The sequence below is a fragment of the Heptranchias perlo genome, chromosome 11 (assembly GCF_035084215.1).
Source record: "Heptranchias perlo isolate sHepPer1 chromosome 11, sHepPer1.hap1, whole genome shotgun sequence".
NCBI classification, from domain to species: Eukaryota; Metazoa; Chordata; class Chondrichthyes; order Hexanchiformes; family Hexanchidae; genus Heptranchias; species Heptranchias perlo.
In genome coordinates this window covers 43,261,121-43,280,496 of record NC_090335.1, presented here as the reverse complement: position 1 = coordinate 43,280,496, position 19,376 = coordinate 43,261,121, and the positions used below count along the sequence as shown (strand labels likewise).

The window sequence follows — 19,376 nt, the reverse complement described above, 5'->3', positions numbered from 1 at the left end:
GTCAGCAAACCTGGATACATTACATTCGGTTCTTTCATCCAAGTCATTAATATAGATTGTAAATAGCTGAGGCCCAAGCAGTGAACCTTGCGGCACCCCACTAGTTACAGCCTGAAAATGACCCGTTTATCCCTACTCTCTTTTCTGTCCTTTAACCAATCCTCAATCCATGCTAATATATTACGCAAGATAAGGGCTCATGGGGTTGGGGGTAACAACCTTTTGTGTGGCACCTTATCGAATACCTTTTGAAAATCCAAACGGTCTTTGGATAAAGGGGAACCAGTGGTTCCCCTTTATCTACCCTGCTAGTTACATCCTCAAAAAACTATAATACATTTGTCAAACACGATTTCCCTTCCATAAAACCATGTTGACTCAGAAAATCACAACATGATTAGGCAAAGTGCCCTGTTATCACTTCCTTAATAATGGATTCCAGCATTTTCCCGACAACTGGTGTCAGGCTAACTGGCTTGCAGTTCCCTGTTTTCTCTCTCCCTCCTTTCTTTCCTGAATAGTGGGGTTACATTTGCGATTCACTGGGACCGTTCTAGAATCTAGGGAATTTTGGGAGGCCACAACCAATGCATCCACCTCTTTTAGAACCCTTGGATGTCAGCAATCAGGTCCAGGGGATTTGTTAGCTTTTAGTCCCATTAGTTTCTCCAGTACTTTTTCTTTACTGATATTAATTACTTCAAGTTCCTCACTCTCAATAGCCACTTGGTTCCCCACTATCTCTGGTATGCTTTTTCAGTCTTCTACTGTGAAGACCGATACAGAATATTTGTTTAACATCTGCCATTTCTTTATTCCCCATTATAATTTCTCTGTCTCAGCCTCTAAAAGAGCCACGTTTACTTTTGCTACTATCTTCCTTTTTACAAACTTGTAGAAGCCCTCACAATCTGTTTTTATATTTCTTGTTAGTTTACTCTCATTCTATTTTTTTCCCTTCTTAATCAATTTTTTGGTCATCCTTTGCTGGTTTATATAACCCTCCCAATCCTCAGGCTTACTACTCTTCACATTATAAGCCTCTTCTTCTAATCTAATACTATCCTTAACTTCTTTAGTTAGCCACGGATGGATCACTTTTCCCGTGGAGTTTTTATTTTTCAATGGAATGTATATTCGTTGAGAATTTTGAAACATTTCTTTACATGTTCACCATTGCTTATCTACCGTCATACCTTTTAATCTAATTTCCCAATCTACCTTAGCCAACTCGCCCCTCAATTACCTATGTAATTGGCTTTATTTAAGTTTAAGACTTCAGTTTTGGACTTAAGTATGTCACCCTCAAACTCAATGTGAAATTCTATCACTCTTCCCCAGAAGATCCTTTACTATGAGATTACTAATTAACCCTGACAGTAATTATGCTCAGGATATTACTAAGTTAACAATTTTCCTCCTTGCATTCAGACACTAAATTTAAGGTAAGTGATTTGATGTCTTAATAGCACTGTGAAAGGAGTCAAACAAACCCAGGAGTTCACTCCCAAATCTGCAAAGTTTCTTCATAAAATACCCTCAATATATGGCCAAATCTACTTGTCAAAAATAGTGACAAAATCTTTACTTCCAGGTCCTCCATGCAACAGACCAGCACAACAGGCAGGCACCTGAAAGAAAGGGAAGGTCTGTGATAGGTAAACGGCAACAACTTTGTTCCACTCAACAACTTGATTTATATAACGCCTTTAACATCCACCTGAGGGGGCAGGCGGGGCCTCGGTTTAACGTCGCATGTGAAAGACATAATCAAAAAAAATGGACCGGTGTCAAAGGAGATATTAGTAGGAGTGACCAATAGCTTGGTCAAAGACGTAAATTTGAAAGTACCTTAACGAGAGAGAGAGAGAGAGAGAGAGAGAGAGAGAGAGAGAGAGAGAGAGAGAGAGAGAGATGAAGGGGGTTCGGGAGGGAATCCCAGCACTTGAGGCCTAGGTGGCCGATAATTGGGGGTGGGAAACAACAAAGGAAGGAGAGAGGAAATAGTCAGGAACCAAGCAGAGTGTTGTAGGACTGGAAGAGGTTACAGAGACGGGGAGACGCAAGGCCATGAAGGATCAGAATTTTAAATTTGAGGTGATGGAGGACTGGGCAGCAATGTAGGTTAGCAAGGATAGGTGTGATGAGTGAGCGGGACTTGGTGCAGGATATTAGGCCCACAGCAGCCTTTTGAATGAGCAGTAGACAGAAGGAGGAGGATAGGAGGCTGTCTAGGAGAACATTAAAATAGTTGAGTATGGAGGTGACAAAGGTATGGATGAGGATTTCACTCGCAGATGGGCTAAAGGAGGAAATGTTACTGAGGTGGAAGTAGGCGGTCATTGTGATGAACATGATATGGGGTCAGCAGCAGAGCTCAGGGTAGAATAGGATGCGGGGATTGCAAAAAAGTAATATTTTTGCAAAGGAAGTTTCCTTTAGCATCTAGCTCAATTTAAAACTCATGACCGGAGCCATTAGATAAAGATATCGGCAAAGCAAAAAAATTAGAACAGTACTCCTTCACTCTTAACTTTACTCATCTTCATGCTTACAGATATTATGGAATGCAGATATATTGACAAAATCTGAGTGTACGGTAACAGCTGTCAATTTACTTGCCACTTTGCCGGGGGATGGACAGAAAAGAGATCACACAGAAAGGAGGGAGAGATGGCATGGGGGGGGGGGGGGGTGGTGGGGAGGGCAGGGTGACAGGGAGAAGGTGAAAGGATGGGGACAGAGCAGCAGGAAGGAGTGGTGGATATGGAGCAAGAGGAGAACGAAAGGGTGCGTGGCACTGAGCCAGAGCCCATTTCACAGCCTGTTTCAAGCACATCTTCAGACCACTTCATTACTTTTTATCATGAGTGAAATAATCATCTAAATAGTTCACTTGCACAATCAAAAACTGCCAAAAAAACACAATAAATCATTCTGCTATCTTGTCCTGAAGCACCGTCACCATGTGGTATTCGGTCTAGCAACACCCTGCTGAAAACTGGTAAAAAAAACTCATTCACTTACAAAGTATGCACATCAGCTGCGCCATGGAGTAGCACAGCATGATGGCAAATAAGAATCTTGGTAATTTCTAAGGACTGAAAACTAATGCAGAACACAAGGAAAAATATAAATGTTCAACAACCAGAACAAAAAAAATCTGCCACCAAATCACATTTGACATTGCTCATGGGAAGTTATAGTTGTTATTTTACCTATTTGACATTTTTGTGTTGATGTTTCTCTATGTCTCTCATTCTTTGTTCTATGTACTGCTCCTAGATTTCTCTTAGTTTGGGCCTTTCTTATTCAGTTTCATCTTTTGTTTTCCTTTAGCTTTCAAGAGTGAGGTGGTGGATGGCAGAACGAAGAGAGTTGCCACAGGCAATAGGGAATATTTCTGGTGGCACTGGAAAGCAGCATGAAGAGGGTTGAGCCATAAGCACCTGCTTTTCCAGTTGCACATTATTTGATGTCAAGGTGTATTCTATGCTCTCATATTCTCCATCGTCTACTGCGTCATGCTCCGTTCCACATTGTTTGTGACTCATCCATTTCTTTTGACTGTTCAACTGAGCTCTTTTGACTGCTTCCTCGATTGTTACTTACCCCAATATCACCACCTTGGTGGTGTTAATATTGCATTATGGGTGTCCAACATTCCCCTTTGGTACCTTAACATTCACCATGGCTCCTTGCTCCTGTTGACAAGTTCTTATGCCACTATGAAGCGACTTGGGATTTTTTTTCTACATTAGAGGCTTATATAAACGCAGGTTGCTGTTAACATCCCCCTCCCTACGGCTAATAACTGCCTCCCCTTCATTTTCTAACATATTATCCTCCCTTTATCGTCTCTCCTCTTCACCCTTATGGCTTCTTGTATTTTAAGATGACCCTTGCCTCATATACATACTGAAAATCACCTCATCACTGAAAATCACCAACTTGCCTCCTTGCTTGCCTAATACTGGCCTGTGTCCTCTTGGTCTTATGCCAACTTGCCCCCATAAAATTCCCACCACCGTGATACTGTCCTCTACTCTTGGCCTCACATTCCCCCCCGCCGCTAACAACTTGCTGCTGAATCCTCAAAATGCTCAGCCTCGTCAGTCCCTAAAATGTTTTTTGGGGAGATAGAATTACTTCGGAGTTGCCACATGTATAAAAGAAAAGCAATATGGCAAAGCAGCTGAGAGAAAAAAAAATAGCTCCACAGCAACCCAATAGCCAAAGCCTGCAATCCTGACAGTTCAAGGTGATATACGAAAATTGAATGGGAAATGTTGCCATAGCAATTTAGAACACAAGTTGACAGACAAGTGTAACCACAAATCACGACAACAGGATTATAAGATCACAAAGGCAGTGTTTTTTAAAAAATTCATTCATGGGATGTGGGCGTCGCTGGCAAGGCCAGCATTTATTACCCATCCCTAATTGCCCTTGAAAAGGTCGTGGTGAGCCTCCTTCTTGAACCGCTGCAGTCCGTTTGGTAAAGCTACTCCCACAGTGCTGTTAGGTAGGGAGTTCCAGGATTTTGACCCAGCGACGATGAAGGAACAGCAATATATTTCCAAGACAGGATGGCGTGTGACTTGGAGGGAAACGTGCATATGGTGGTGTTCCCATGTGCCTGCTGCCCTTGTACGTCTTGGTGGCACATGTCGTGGGTTTGGGAGTGCTGTTAAAGAAGCCTTGGCGAGTTGCTGCAGTGCATCTTGTAAATGGTACACACTGCAGCCATGGTGCGCCGGTGGTGAGGGAATGAATGTTTAAGGTGGTGGATGGGGTGTCAATCAAGCAGGCTGTTTTGTCCTGGATGGTGTCCAGCATCTTGAGCGTTGTTGGAGCTGCACTCATCCAGGCAAGTGGAGAGTATTGCATCACACTCCTGACTTGTGCCTTGTAGATGGTGGAAAGGCTTTGGGGAGTCAGGAGGTGAGTCACTTGCTGCAGAATACCCCAGCCTCTGACCTGCTGTTGTAGCCACAGCATTTATATGGCTGGTCCAGTTAAGTTTCTGGTCAATGGTGACCCCCAGGATATTGATGGTGAGGGATTCGCCAATGGAAATGTCAAAGGGAGGTGGTTAGACTCTCTCTTGTTGGAGATGGTCACTGCCTGGCACTTGTCTAGCGTGAATGATACTTGCCACTTTTGGGGGGGGGGGGGGAAAGAGAGAGAGGGTGGGGGGGTGGTGATGGTGGACAGAAAATACAGAGGAAAGAGATCACACACAAAGGAGGGGGGTGTGCGGGGTGACAGGGAGAAGGTAAACGGATGGGGGCAGAGCAGCAAGCGGGCGTGGTGGTTATAGAACAACAGAGGAGAATGGAAAGGTGCGAGGCACTGAACCAGAGCCCATTTTTTCATAGTGAGGGGAAAAGAGGGAGACAGATAGGTAGAAAAAGATAGGAGGGGTGAGAGAAAGGTGGATGGGAACAGCAACAGCAAAGGGATGTTAATTTTTTTTCTGTTTTAGGCCCGCCTTTTATAAGGGGGGTTAGGGTTTATGTGCAGTAAATCAAAAAAAACAAAATAAGTGAAGGGATGTTAATTGTATCCATATCAATTAGTGTTAATTATATTCAGGTGGTGTATATCAATTGGGGACTCTCTTGTATTCATTTATATGAGAGCTTACCTAGGGGGTGCACTGTCTGGATCTGTGTGAATAAAGGCTTGGGAGCAACTGAAGACCAGGCTCCAGTTTTCTAACCTTCACCACCTGGCTATCCAGTTTGTGACATAGTATGACATAATGGTTGCCTAAAGCTGGAGGTTGGAAACTACGACTTTTTTTTTGATTTTCTTGAAAGCCGAGTGGCCATAATGGAAAATGGCAGAAACCAAGTTTAAATCATCGAGATATGATTTCCCTCCAATGTTCTTAGAGTTTGAACCATATGATCAATGGAAGAATGAGGTTGTTATGTGGACACTGGTTACTACTCTACCAAAAGAGAAAACAAGGCATGGCCTTGGTGTTGTCACTTCCTGAACAAAGTAAAATCAGAAGTAAGGTATTTTCTGAGATGGATGCAGATCTTTTGGATAATGATGAAGGTTTTATCTTTCTAATAGAATTTCTGGATCAAATCTACAAGAAAGATGACTTGTTAAGTGCCAATGAAGCCTGGTCAGCATTTGACAGATTTTGGAAAACAGACAGTTATTCAATGGAAGAGTATATCATGGATTTTAACAAATTGTACTAAAGGTTGACAAAGTTCAAATTGGGAATCCCTGGATTGTACTAATGTTTGAATTACTAGATTGTGCTAAGGTGTGTCATACGGAGAGGCAACTTGTCCAAACTGGCATCCAGTTCTCGGAAAAGGAGACTCTGTTGGATCAAACGTCTGCTGCCTTAAAAAAAATTCCAGGGGAAACAGTCAGTCCCTTCAGTCTTCATGGAACAAATGAGGCCTTCTGCAGTGACACAAATAGAAGATTCGATGGTTACCAGGTTTCGAAATGTTCCAGATACTAAATGCAGGCGCCAGACCAGGTTACAAAATGTTTTCAAGAGATCAGACGCAGGTGTCAATATGACGGCAGGATTAAAGGCAGCCGGATTGGTCATGAAAGCAAGTACAACAAATCCAGTTATATCAACAGAAGACAAAATTAGGACAGTAATAACAGGCAAATGAATCCCAGGAATGCCCAAGGGGAAAAAAAAAATCAGATGATGCTTTAGGTGTGACTAAGTAACATTGAGGTGAATTGCCCAGAGTAAAGACACAGGGTCTTTAAAATGACACATGAAGAAAGTAGTTCTAATGAAGATAATGATGAACAGATGATACTGGTCACAAGGAGTTTTAAACCTGTGATGAATGAATTAGTCGCGGATTCCTTTAATTGTGGGGTGTTAGATAGTGCATGTACTTCAACTGTATGCGGGATAGATTGGTTAAAATGTTATCTTGATTCACTAAGTAGTGAGGATCGAAGCAAGGTTAAGGAATATAAAAGTTCTGCATGTTTTAGGTTTGGAGATGACAATACCGTGAGGTCACTAGAGAGTGGTAATTCCATGTAAGATAGCTGGAGTAAGCCATTTTATAAGTACGGATGTAGTCTCTGGTGAGATATCTATGCTTTTGGGTAAACCTTCCATGAAAAAGGCAAACATGAACCTTGACATGGAACACGATGGGGCAATCATTTTTGGGAAGTGGGTTGATCTGCAGTTTACCCAGTCAGGGCATTATTGTATCCCCTTAATAAAACCTGATGTTTCTCATCAGCATGTTAGGCAAGTATTAAAGGCATCAGGCGATAAGGATAAGAGAGAAAAGAAACAAACTGTCTTAAAGTTACATAGACAATTTTCCCACCCTACTTGTCAAGGTTTAAAAATCCTGCTAAAAGATGCAGGTGCAGCTGATGAGTATATGAGGCTAACAGAGATTGAGAACTGTGACATCTATAAGATGTATCGACAGACGCCCCCATGTCCAACTAAGTGTTCCTTTAGCATGTGACTTTAACGAGGTAGTTGCATGGATTTAAAGGTATGGGACAAAGACAGAAATGCTTTCATCTTACATTTTATTGACCTGGCTATGAAATTTAGTATTTCTACAGTTATATAGTACGGAGAAGGTGGTTATTCTAGATGCAGCTATGGGTAGGGACTGAACTTGGGACACCAGCAAAGCTTTTGACTGATAATGGAGGTGAATTCACTAACACGGAGTTGAGAGATATGTGTGAGACTATGAATATAATTGTCATGAATACAGCAGCTGAGAGCCCTTTTAGAAATGGTCTTCGTGAAAGGAATCATGCTGTGATTGATAGCATGGTGCATAAAATTTTGGCTGATCGAACAGAGTGTAAATTGTCAATTGCCCTAGCATAGGCAGTTCATGCAAAGAATCTTCAGATGATTGGAGGATATAGTCCTTACCAACTAGTCTATGGGCACAACCCCAAATTACCTTCTGTTCTTTGTGACAATCCTCCTGCTCTATAAGATACTACAATTAGTGCCATTTTTTCCTGAGTATTTAAATGCTATGCATGCAGGGGGACAGACTTTTATCAAGGCTGAGGTTATCAGAAAATTTGTAGAGCACTGAGGCATTATATTAGACCATCTGAGTCAGAGTTCAATTCAGGAAATTTGGTATACTATAAACAAGAGGGTCATAGGGATTGGAAAGGCCCTGGTAAGGTAATAGGGTGGTAAGACAATACTTGTCCAACATGGCAATCAAACTGTTAAAGTTCATTCCTCACCATTAATTGGAATTAATTATAAAATCTTGGACTCTGAGCAACTGATAGAAGCAAAGACATCTTGTGCCTCAGACGTTCACTATTCTTTTCATTAGGTTCCTGAGGTACAGACTGAGGTAGATCAAGGGCTGGACAGTGGTGATGTCAGTGGTCAACAAACACGTGACACAGCTATCACATCCACAGAACAATTACCCAAAGTGGGTACACAGGTGATGTACAGGCAAAGCAAAGCCAGGTTTAAATTTTGGATGAATGTTCAGGATGATAGCAAAGTCCATGGACTGGCAGAATGGGGGTACAAGTAGTGATAGGGACTCTGGAAATTAATCTCACGTCAGAAAACGATCCTGAACTAGCAATCAAAGAGGGAGATCTCATAGTAGTAGTCCCTACAGACATAGAAGTGGAAGTAGCAGATGTAGCTTGACTAGGTCAGACGATGAAACAAAGACCACAGAACAGTCACGTAAAAGAACTAGAAGCGGAAGCCCTCATGATCGTGACGTTTTGATAGCGCCAACAAACTTGAGGATAATCAAGTAAGAGAGGCAAAACAAAGGGAGTTTGATAGTTGGAAAGAAGTGAGTTTATTCTGAGGTAACAGAGAAGGGTCAACCAGCTTTATCGCATTGTACTGAAAAAGTCCTTGCAGATGGGACTTAAGGCTAAAGTGAGGTTGGTAGCTCGGGGTTTTGAAGAGAAACTGGGTGATACAGATGTTCAAGTGGATTCACCCACTGCTGGAAAGGTAATCTTAAACTTTTTGGCTCTTTTCGCAACATATTCATGGGAGTGGAGGTCAATTGACAAAAGCAGCGTTTCTGCAGGGCGATACTTTTCCGAGAGAAGTATTTCTGAAACCGCCAAGAGAGGCAGCAGATGCGGAAGGAAAACTATGGAAACTGAATGATGCTTCCAGGGTATGGTATTTTTCGGTGAGAACTGTTTTGATGAAAATAGGTTGTATTCAACTAAAATCAGATCCCACAATGTTTTATTGGTGCCATAAGGAAAACTTTCAGGCAGCTTCATGATGCAGGTTGATTATTTCTTATGGGGTGGTACTGCGAAATTTCAGATTCGTTATTACTAAGATTAGAGCTGAATTTAAAATTGGAAGTCAGTGCTGTGGGGTTTTAAATATATTGGTTTAGATGTTAAGCAGAGTGGGTCTGATATAACTTGAAATCAACAGTCCTATTTAAAGAGTGTTACTCCCATCCTAGTTAATCGTACTAGGTCTTCACAGAAAGGTGATGTTATATCTAAAGAGACAGAGCAATTACAAAGCTTGGTTGGTCAGTTGTACTGGTTGTGCACTCAGACTAGACCAGATCCTAGTTGTGATGTGTTGGAGTTAAGTAATTCAATGAAACACCCTATAGTAGTGCGTTTTAAGGGCAAATAAAACATTACGAAAATTAAATATAGATACATATGTACTTAAGTTCCCATCCTTTAGTGACCCAAAGAAAATGAAGCTAGTTATCTTTAGCAATACTTCACATGCTAATCTTCCTGATGGGTATTCTAGTGCAGCTGGTTTCATACTGTTTCTTATGGGTGAGAATGGGAGATGTCCTTTTAGCTTGGGAAGCAAAGGAAATAAAAAGGGTTGTTAAAAGTACTCTGACTGCTGAAACACTGGCTCTTGTAAATGCAGTGGATGTGGGATTCTATTTGGCAAATTTTGAGTGACATCTTGTACAATGGGAGTACTGAAGATAGTATACCCATTGAATGTTATGTAGACAATCGTTAATTGTGGGATAATGTACACTCTATGAAAAATGTGAATGAGAAAAGATTACAGATTGACCTTGCTGGCTTGAAACAAATGCTGCAGAGAAAAAATGAAATCTCTAAAAATTAAATGGGTGGATTCATGCCATCAACTGTCGGATTGTTTTACTAAAAGTAGTACACATACGAAGACATTATTAGGGGTCCTGGAGAAGGGGCGCCTTAATTTAATGCTTTAAATAGTATAAATTGTACAGAGTATGGAAGTTTTTGATTTTTGTTTGTATTGTATATGTGAATTTTAATTTCTTTTTAAAGAGAGAAGGGAATCTGTTAATTGTATCCATATTGATTAGTGTTAATTATATTCAGGTGGTGTATATCCATTTATACGAGGCCGTATCTCGGGGGTGCACCATGGGAATCTCTGAATAAAGGCTTGGAAGTAACGGAAGACCAGGCTCTAGTATTCTATCCTTCACCACCTGGCTATCCAGTTTGTGACAAGGGAGGTGGATGAAGACAAGAACAGAGGATGAGTTAGATGGCACTGGCCGGGGCCACTTTTCCTCAGAGAGAGTGGTGAGCAAAAAGGAGCGTGTTTTTCTTCCCATATGGTGGGAATGTGACAGCAAATAGGCCAACGGTGCAGCTGAGTTGCTTCCAGCCAAAGGACAAGATCGATAATTGAGGATTCCAGCCCCATTCCTAGGATGAGCCTATGGTTTATTTCCATCATCTATTATCCTGCTGCCCCCAATTCCACATCCCAATATGCTTGCAGCGCAGCACCATTCTACTGCCTCCGGCCTGCTTTTTATGCCATACATATTTTTGAAGATAGGTCCCTTGAATTTTTGGCTCCTATCTACCAATACTTGCTCCCATCAAATTTTTTAAAGCATTTCCCCATTCCATTTGCCTCCCAACTCAATTCTTTACATAAAAACACAAAATGCTGGAAATACTCAGCAGGTCAGGCAGCATCTGTGGAAAGGGGAAGGTAGGATTAACGTTTCAGCTTGATGACCTTTTGTCAGAACCAATATTTTCTGTTTTTATTTCAGATTTCCAGCATCTGCAGTAGTTTGCTTTTTGTTCAATTCTTTACACTTGGCTGTACTACACAGCTTCACAATACCAATGGATTAATACATTCTGTATTACACCATAAATCCTCCTATCCTTACAAAACAACACATTATCCGACTTATCAAGAGCAACGCCACATAAGATCTACTAGTTTAGATATATTTCATGATGACCAAAATTGCCAACACTCGAAGTGCAAATACAATGCTACCAAATTATTCAGAACCAGCCAAGAAGCCATAAAGATTCATTCCACAGCCACTTATATGCTGTCCCATTTCAGATGACAATAAAAGCAACATAACTAGAAAGGCTAAATACAACATCCAACTTTTTTTGAAATTGCACTTTTCAGAAAATGGATTTATTGCACAGATCAAACACTTTCAGTTGTGCACTTGCACACAGCACAAAAGCTTTTTTGTAATCTACAAAAAAAAGAAACATTTGTGAAACCTGAGAGGTTAAATACTTACCTGATTCTGTGGGAGAGGAGGCTGGGACTGTCCATCAGGAGCCTGGCCCTGGTTGTCATTCCCTCCTACAGGAGAGCCACGGGTCGTGGCTGTCATACTCGACACAGGACAGATCTTTGCAATTTTGTCTGGCTATGTGGTTGTCGAAAGAGAAAAATAAATTGCCTCCTCAGTGAAAATGGGAAACCAATTTATATCTGTACATAAAAGCACCACCTCGAGCTCAGGTTGTTTTGCAGAGACCATTGCACAGCCTGAAAAAAGCAAAAATATTAAAATTAGTTCATATAATTCAGAATGCTCTAATACTGAAAAATATTATACAAATCCTGAAACAAATCATCATGCCAAGCATCAATAACACAACAAAGCAACCAATAACTGGGATCTTTGGTGCTTACAACACATTTGTGCATTCACATGCAGAAGCTAGAAACCATCTGGTGGAAAGGCAGATACCACCACTACTATTGCCACAATACTAGCTATGGCAGTCCACCAAAACTGCTAGTAGAGATACACCAACAATTATCAAATATACCAATGATTAAGTATGATTCAATGCCACTAGGAAAAATGCACCACTCTTCCCCCAAAATACATGGGGGAAGAATCTACAACACTGAGTCTCTGACAGAAGATGTTATTACTAAAGTGGTTTGGAGCTAATACAATATGGAAGTGCAAACAATGAGTTACGGCAATAATGTACACATACTACAACCCCAAGTAGGTGTCAAATCAGACAAGGTCAGCGGGAGCAACCATAGTAGCACTATAATTTCAGTGGCCCCAGATTGGGGGGAGAAAAACAGGTTACCTATTCCTGATTACTATCCATTGACCCCTGTTGGAAAAATGTAGATGTTAGCTGAGAACAGTCACTGGCTTAGCTGTGATGCTCCTTCTTAGCCCTTGCCTCAAACACAGAGTCACGGTTCCTACATTAAGTATGGCAGCTTGAGCAGGTCACTGAAGGCTGCCAGCACCCACAGAAGATACCCCTATGCAAGAATCACCTTCAATGAGGAAAGTAGTGGAGGCAAAATTGGGAGGGGAGGGGAAAAAAAAGAGGGTGCATCCTATTTCCCAGTCAAATATTAAGGCATTGCCTCAAAACAAGGAGAAACTCCAGCATTCCCATTATTCACTGGAAGTGTGCCTATTTCACCCCCTTCAACATTGCCACAAACAGCTGTACCAACACCTTAATGGGCATGTTATATATCTTATTTTATATTTTAATTTCAATGTTGCAGGATCACGATTGACATTACCACAAACTTCAGCACTGAGACTTCATAACTCAGTACATTGTACAGTGTATCCCAGTGCGGATGAGGATAGATCAAATTATTTCTCTGTTGCATAACTTCCACACATATTAATTTGGCAGGGGGATGGGCACCACAATAAAACATTAGAGGGGAGAAACAAGGTGCACAGAGGACTGAGGGGGACAAATAGCACTAGAGTAAAGAATAGTTCAGAAACAGGAGGCCAATGGAAGGCGGTCTAAGAGGAGTTTGGAGTACACGTGCATAAACGCATGTAGCATGGAAAATAAGACTGGTGAGCTGCAGGCACAAGTTGCCACATGGAACTATGATATAGTGGCAATAACAGAGACCTGGCTCAAAGAAGGGGAGGATTGGGTACTTAACATTTCTGGCTACAAGGTATTCAGATAAGAAAGGGCCGGGTGGATTTGGTGACGGTATTGATCATAGAAACTATTATAGCCCTGGAAAGGGACGATGTAGTTGAGGGGTCCAAGACAGAGTCTATTTGCTTAGAATTAAAGAACAATAGAGGAGGTATTATGCTACTGGCTGTATATTATAGGCCACCAAAAAGTGGGAAGGAGACAGGGGAGCAAATTTGCAGGCAAGTTTCAGAAAGATGCAAGAACTATAGATAAGTGATAATGGGGGACTTCAATTATCCCAATATAGACTAAGACAGTAACTGTAAAGGGCGGGGGGGGGGGGGGGGGGGAAAGAGGAGGAATTCCTGAAATGTGTACGAGAGAACTCTCTTGAACAATGTGTTTCCAGCCCAATGAGGAAGGAAGCAATGTTGGATCCAGTTTTGGGGGAGCATAGATTAACATAAAGGTTACAGCATGGAAGGACGCCATTCGGCCCATCGAGTCCACGCCAGCTCTATGCAAGAGCAATGCAGCTGGTCCCACTCCCCCGCCCCATCCCCGTAGCCCTGCAATTTTTTTCCTTTCAAGTACCTATCCAGTTCCTTTTGAAAGCCATGATTGAATCTGCCTCCACCATCCCCTCAGGTAGTGCATTCCAGATCCTAACCACTCGCTGTGCAAAAAAGTTTTCAATCGTGTCACCTTTGGTTCTTTTGCCCATCACCTTAAATCTATGTCCTCTGGTTCTTGACCCTTCTGCCAATGAGTACAGTTTCTTATCTAGTCTGTCTAGACCCTTCATGATTTTGAATATCTCTGATCAAATCTCCTCACAACCATTTCTGTTCCAAAGTGAACAACCCCAGCTTCGCCAGTCTATCCACATAACTGAAATCCCTCATCCCTGGAATCATTCTCGTAAATCTCTTCTGCACCCTCTCTAAGGCCTTCACATCGTTCAAGTGCGGTGCCCAGAACTGGACGCAAAACTCCAGTTGTGGCCGAACCAGTGTTTTACAAAGGCTCATCATGACTTCCATACTATGCCTCTATTTATAAAGCCCAGGATCCCGTATGCTTTTTTAACCGCTTTCCCAACCTGCCCTGCCACCTTCAACGATTTGTGCACATATATCCCCAGATCTCTCTAATCCTGTACCCCTTTTAGAATTGTGCCCTCTAGTTCTTCCGACTGAAATGTATCACTTCGTATTTTTCTGCGTTAAATTTCATCTGCCACGTGTCCGCCCATGCCACCAGCCTGTCTATATCCTTTTGAAGTCTATCACTACCCTCCTCACTGTTCACTACCCTTCCAAGTTTTGTGTCGTCTGCAAATTTTGAAATTGTGCTCTGTACACCCAAGTCCAAGTCATTAATATATATCAAGAAAAGCAGTGGTCCCAGCACCGACCCGAGGTACACCACTGTACGCCTCCCTCCAGTCCGAAAAACAACCATTCACCACTACTCTGTTTCATGTCCATTAGCCAATTCTGTATCCATGTTGCTACTGCCCCCTTTATTCCATGGGCCGCAATCTTGATGATAAACCTACCATGTGGCACTTTATCAAACACCTTCTGAAAGTCCATATATACATCAACTGCATTGCCCTCATCTACCCTCTCTGTCACCTCATCAAAAAACTCTATCAGGTTAGTTAAACACGATTTGCCTTTAACAAATCCGTGCTGGCTTTCCCTAATCAATCCACACTTGGACAAGTGACTGTTAATTCTGTCCCGGATTATCGTTTCTAAAAGTTTCCCCACCACTGAGGTTAAACTGGCCGAAAGTTGCTAGGTTTATGCATACAGCCTTTTTGAACAAGGTTGTAACATTTGCAATTCTCCAGTCCTCTGACACCATCCCCGTAAAGAAGAATGTTTCCAGGATTATGACCAGTACCTCCGCAATTTCCACCCTTTCTTCCCTCAGCAACCTAGGATGCATCCCATCCGAACAGGGTGACTTATCTACTTGAAGTACAGCTAACCTTTCAAGTACCTCTATCAATTTTTTGCCCATCCAGTATCTCAACTATATCTTCCTTTACTGAGACTCTGGCAGCATTTTCATCCTTGGTAAAGACAGATGCATAGTACTCATTTCGTACCTCGGCCATCCCCTCTGCCACCATGAGTAGATCTCCTTTATGGTCCCTAATCTGCCCCTCCCCTTCTCTTACTACCCGTTTACTGTTTGCATGCCTGTAGAAGACTTTTGGATTCCCTTTTATGTTGGCTGCCAGTCCATTCTCATACTCTCTCTTTGCCCCTCTTATTTCCTTTTTCACTTCCCCTCTGAACTTTCTATATTCTGCCTGGTTCTCACGTGTCATCAACCTGACATCGATCATACGCCCCTTTTTTCCCGTTTCATCTTACTCACTATCTCTTTTGTCATCCAGGGAGCTCTGGCTTTAGTTGCCCTATCTTTCTACCTCGTGGGAATGTGCGGGGACTGTACCTGAACCATATCCTCCTTAAAAGGTCGCCCACTGTTCAATTATAGTTTTGTCTGCCAATCTTTGATTCCAATTTACCCAGGCCAGATCTGTTCTCATCCCATTGAAATTGGCCCTCCTCCAATTGAGTATTTTTACTTTAGAGTGGTCAGTGTCCTTTTCCATAGCTATTCTAAACCTTATGATACTATGATCGCTGCTCCCTAAATGCTCCCCCCACTGACACTTGCTCCACTTGGCCCGCCTCATTCCCTAGAACCAAGTCGAACAATGCCTCCTTCCTCGTTGGGCCGGAAACGTACTGGTTAAGAAAGTTATTCTGAACACATTTCAAAAATTCCTCCCCCTCTTTGCCCCTTATATTATTGTTATCCCAGTCTATATTAGGATAGTTGAAGTCCCCAGTTATCACTACTCATAGCTTTTGCACCTCTCTAATTTCCCTGTAAACTTGCTCCTCTATATCCTTTCCACTAGTTGGTGGCCTATAGAATAAACCTAGTAGTGTAATGGCATCTCTTTTATTTCTTAACTCTAACCAAATCAAGTGGGGTAAGTAGCACATGTTTCAGTGGGGGAACATAACATATGAAATAGGAGCAGTAGGCGGCCACATGGCCACTCGAGCCTGCTCCGCCATTCAATCAGATCATGACTGATCTTCGACCTCAACTCCACTTTCTGCCCAATCCCCACATCCCTTGATTCCCCTCGAGTCCAGAAATCTGACTATCCCAGCCTTGAATATATTCAACGACTCAGCATCCACAGCCCTCTGGGGTACAGAATTTCAAAGATTCACAACCCTGAGTGAAGAAATTTCTTATCTCAGTCCTAAATGGCCGACCCCTTATCCTGCGACTATGCCCCCTATTTCTGGACTCTCCAGCCATGGGAAACCACCTCTCAGCATCTACCCTGTCAAGCTCCCTCATAATCTTATGTTTCAATTAAATCACCACTCATTCTTCTAAACTCCAGAGAGTATAGGCCCATTCTACTCAACCTCGCCTCATAGGACAACCCTTTCATCCCAGGAATTAATCTAGTGAACCTTCGCTGCACTGCCTCTGAGGCAAGTATATCCTTCCTTAGATAAGGAGACCAAAACTGTGCACACTACTCCAGGTGAGGTCTCACCAAAGTCCAGTACAATTGTACTAAGATTTCCTTACTTTTGTACTCCAACTCCCTTGCAATAAAGGCCAATATGCCATTTGCTTCCCTAATTGCTTGCTGTACCTGCATGCTAATTTTTTGTGTTTCTTGTATGAAGACACCCAAGTCTCTCTGAACACCAACATTTAATAGTTTCTCACCAATTAAAAAAATTCTGTTTTTCTATTCTTCTTACCAAAGTGAATAACCTCACATTTCCCCACATTATACTCCATCTACCACCTTCTTGCCCACTCACTTAACCAGCCTATATCCCTTTGCAGACTCTGCGTCCTCCGCACAGCTTACTTTCCCATCTAGCTTTGTATCGTCAGCAAACTTGGATACATTACACTCGGTCCCTTCATCGAAGTCATTAATGTAGATTGTAAATAGCTGAGGCCCAAGCACTAATCCTTGCAGCACCCCACTAGTTACAGCCTGCCAGCCTGAAAATGACCCGGTCATTCCTACTCTCAGTTTTCTGTCCGTTAACCAATCCTCCATCCAACCGTCCAGGGCCCCAAACACTCCTTCCAGGTGCAACAGCAGTTTACTTGTACTTTTCAACTTAGCGTACTGTATCCGCTGCACACAATGCGGTCTCTTCGACACTGGGGAGACCAAACGTAGAATGGGTGATCGCTTTCCTGAACACCTCAGTTCTGTCTGCAAGCGTGACCCTGACCTGCCGGTCGCTTGCCATTTTAAATCCCCTTCCCATTCCTACTGACGTCTCTGCCTTGGCCTCTTGTGCTGTTCCAACGAAGCTCAACAGAAGTTTGAGGAACAGCACCTTATCTTTCGTTTAGGTACTTTACAACCTTCCAGACTCAACATTAACTTCAATAACTTCAGATCATAACCACTGCTCCCATATTTTCGGTCAGCTGGTGCTGGTAATGGGTTCTGCTGCTGCTATTTACAGCTACTCCTGATCAATCTTTACTTTCTTTACCTGTCCCATTTCCACCTTCCTTGCCTTGCACCATCATCCTTTTTGTCATTTAATCACTTGTGCCCTCTACCCTATCACAGACCTTACCTTTTGCTCTTTCCTCCCCTTCCCTCCCCCCACCCCCATCCCCAGCTCCATACTTGCTCAAAAACTCTTAACATCTTCCAGTTCTGACCAAAGGTCTTCGACCCGAAACGTTAACTCTTTCTTTCTCCACAGATGCTGCCGACTTACTGAGCTTCTCCAACATTTTCTGTTTTTATCTCTATCCATGCTAATATGTTACCCCCAACCACGAGTTGGGGGTAACCTTGTGCAATAACCTTTTATGTGGCACCTTATCAAATGCTTTTTGAAAATCCAAATATACGACATCCACTGGTACCCTTTATCTACCCTGCTTGTTACATCCTCAGAAAACTCTAATAAATTTGTCAAACAATATCCCTTTCATAAAACTATGTTGACTCTGCCTAATTATATTATGATTTTCTAAGTGCCCTGTTACCACTTCCTTAATAATGGATTCCAGCATTTTCCCGACTACTGATATCAAGCTAACTGGCCTGTAGTTCCCTATTTTCTCTCCCTCCTTTCTTGAATAGCGGGGTCACATGTGCTACCTTCCAATCCACTGGGACCATTCTAGAATCTAGGGAATTCTGGAAGATCACAATCAATGCATCCACTATCTCTGCAGCCAACTCTTTTAGAACCCTCGGATGTAGGCCATCAGGTCCAGGGGATGTATCGGCTTTTAGCCCCATTGGTTTCTCAAGTACTTTTTCTCTACTGATGTTTATTACTTTAAGTTGCAGAAGCTCTTACAATCTGTTTTTATATTTCTTGCAAGTTTACTTTCATATTCTATTTTCTCTCTTTTTATCAATTTTTTGGTCGTCCTTTGCTGGTTTCTAAAACTCTCCCAATCCTCAGGTTTACTACTCTTCTTGGCAACATTATAGGCCTCTTCTTTTAATCTAATATTATCCTTAACTTCTTTAGTTAGCAACAGGTGGATCACTTTTCCCGTGGAGTTTTTATTTCTCAATGGAAAGTATATTTGTTGAGAATGTTGAAATATTTCGTTAAATGTTTGCCATTGCTTTTCAACCGTCATACCCTTTAATTTGGTTTCCCAATCTACTTTAACCAACTCACCCCTCATACCTATGTAACGGGCTTTATTAGTACTCTCAAACTCAATGTGAAATTCTATCATATTATGGTCACTCTTCCCCAGAGGATCTCTTACTGTGAGATTACTAATTAACCCTGTCTCATTACATAATACGAGGTCTAAAATAGCCTTTGGGGAACAGGGATCCTATCATTAGGTTTAGACTATTCCTTGTCCTTTTCTCTAACTAATCAAATGTGAAAGTACTTAACTGGAGGAGGGCTAATTTCAGTGAGTTAAAAAGGGATCTTGCCCAGCTGGAATAGAGTCAAAAATTGGTAGACTAAAACAGTAATTGAACAATGGGAGGCCTTCAAGGAGGAAATGGTTCAGGTACAGAGTAGACACATTTCCATGAGGGGGGAAGGAAGGGCATCCAAAGCTAG

The 19,376-nt window shown here is 42.1% G+C and overlaps 1 protein-coding gene across 2 annotated transcripts in view; it reads right to left on the bottom strand.

Annotated features, from left to right (window-relative positions):
* usp9 (ubiquitin specific peptidase 9) overlaps nucleotides 1-19,376 on the bottom strand; it is a 269,941-nt gene that overhangs the window by 218,523 nt on the left and 32,042 nt on the right. For both annotated transcript variants that reach the window (XM_067992885.1, XM_067992886.1), the window contains exon 2: nucleotides 11,574-11,827. In XM_067992885.1, coding sequence (XP_067848986.1) covers nucleotides 11,574-11,669 — 96 coding nt within the window. In that variant the 5' untranslated portion in view covers nucleotides 11,670-11,827. The remainder of the gene's footprint in view (nucleotides 1-11,573; nucleotides 11,828-19,376) is intronic.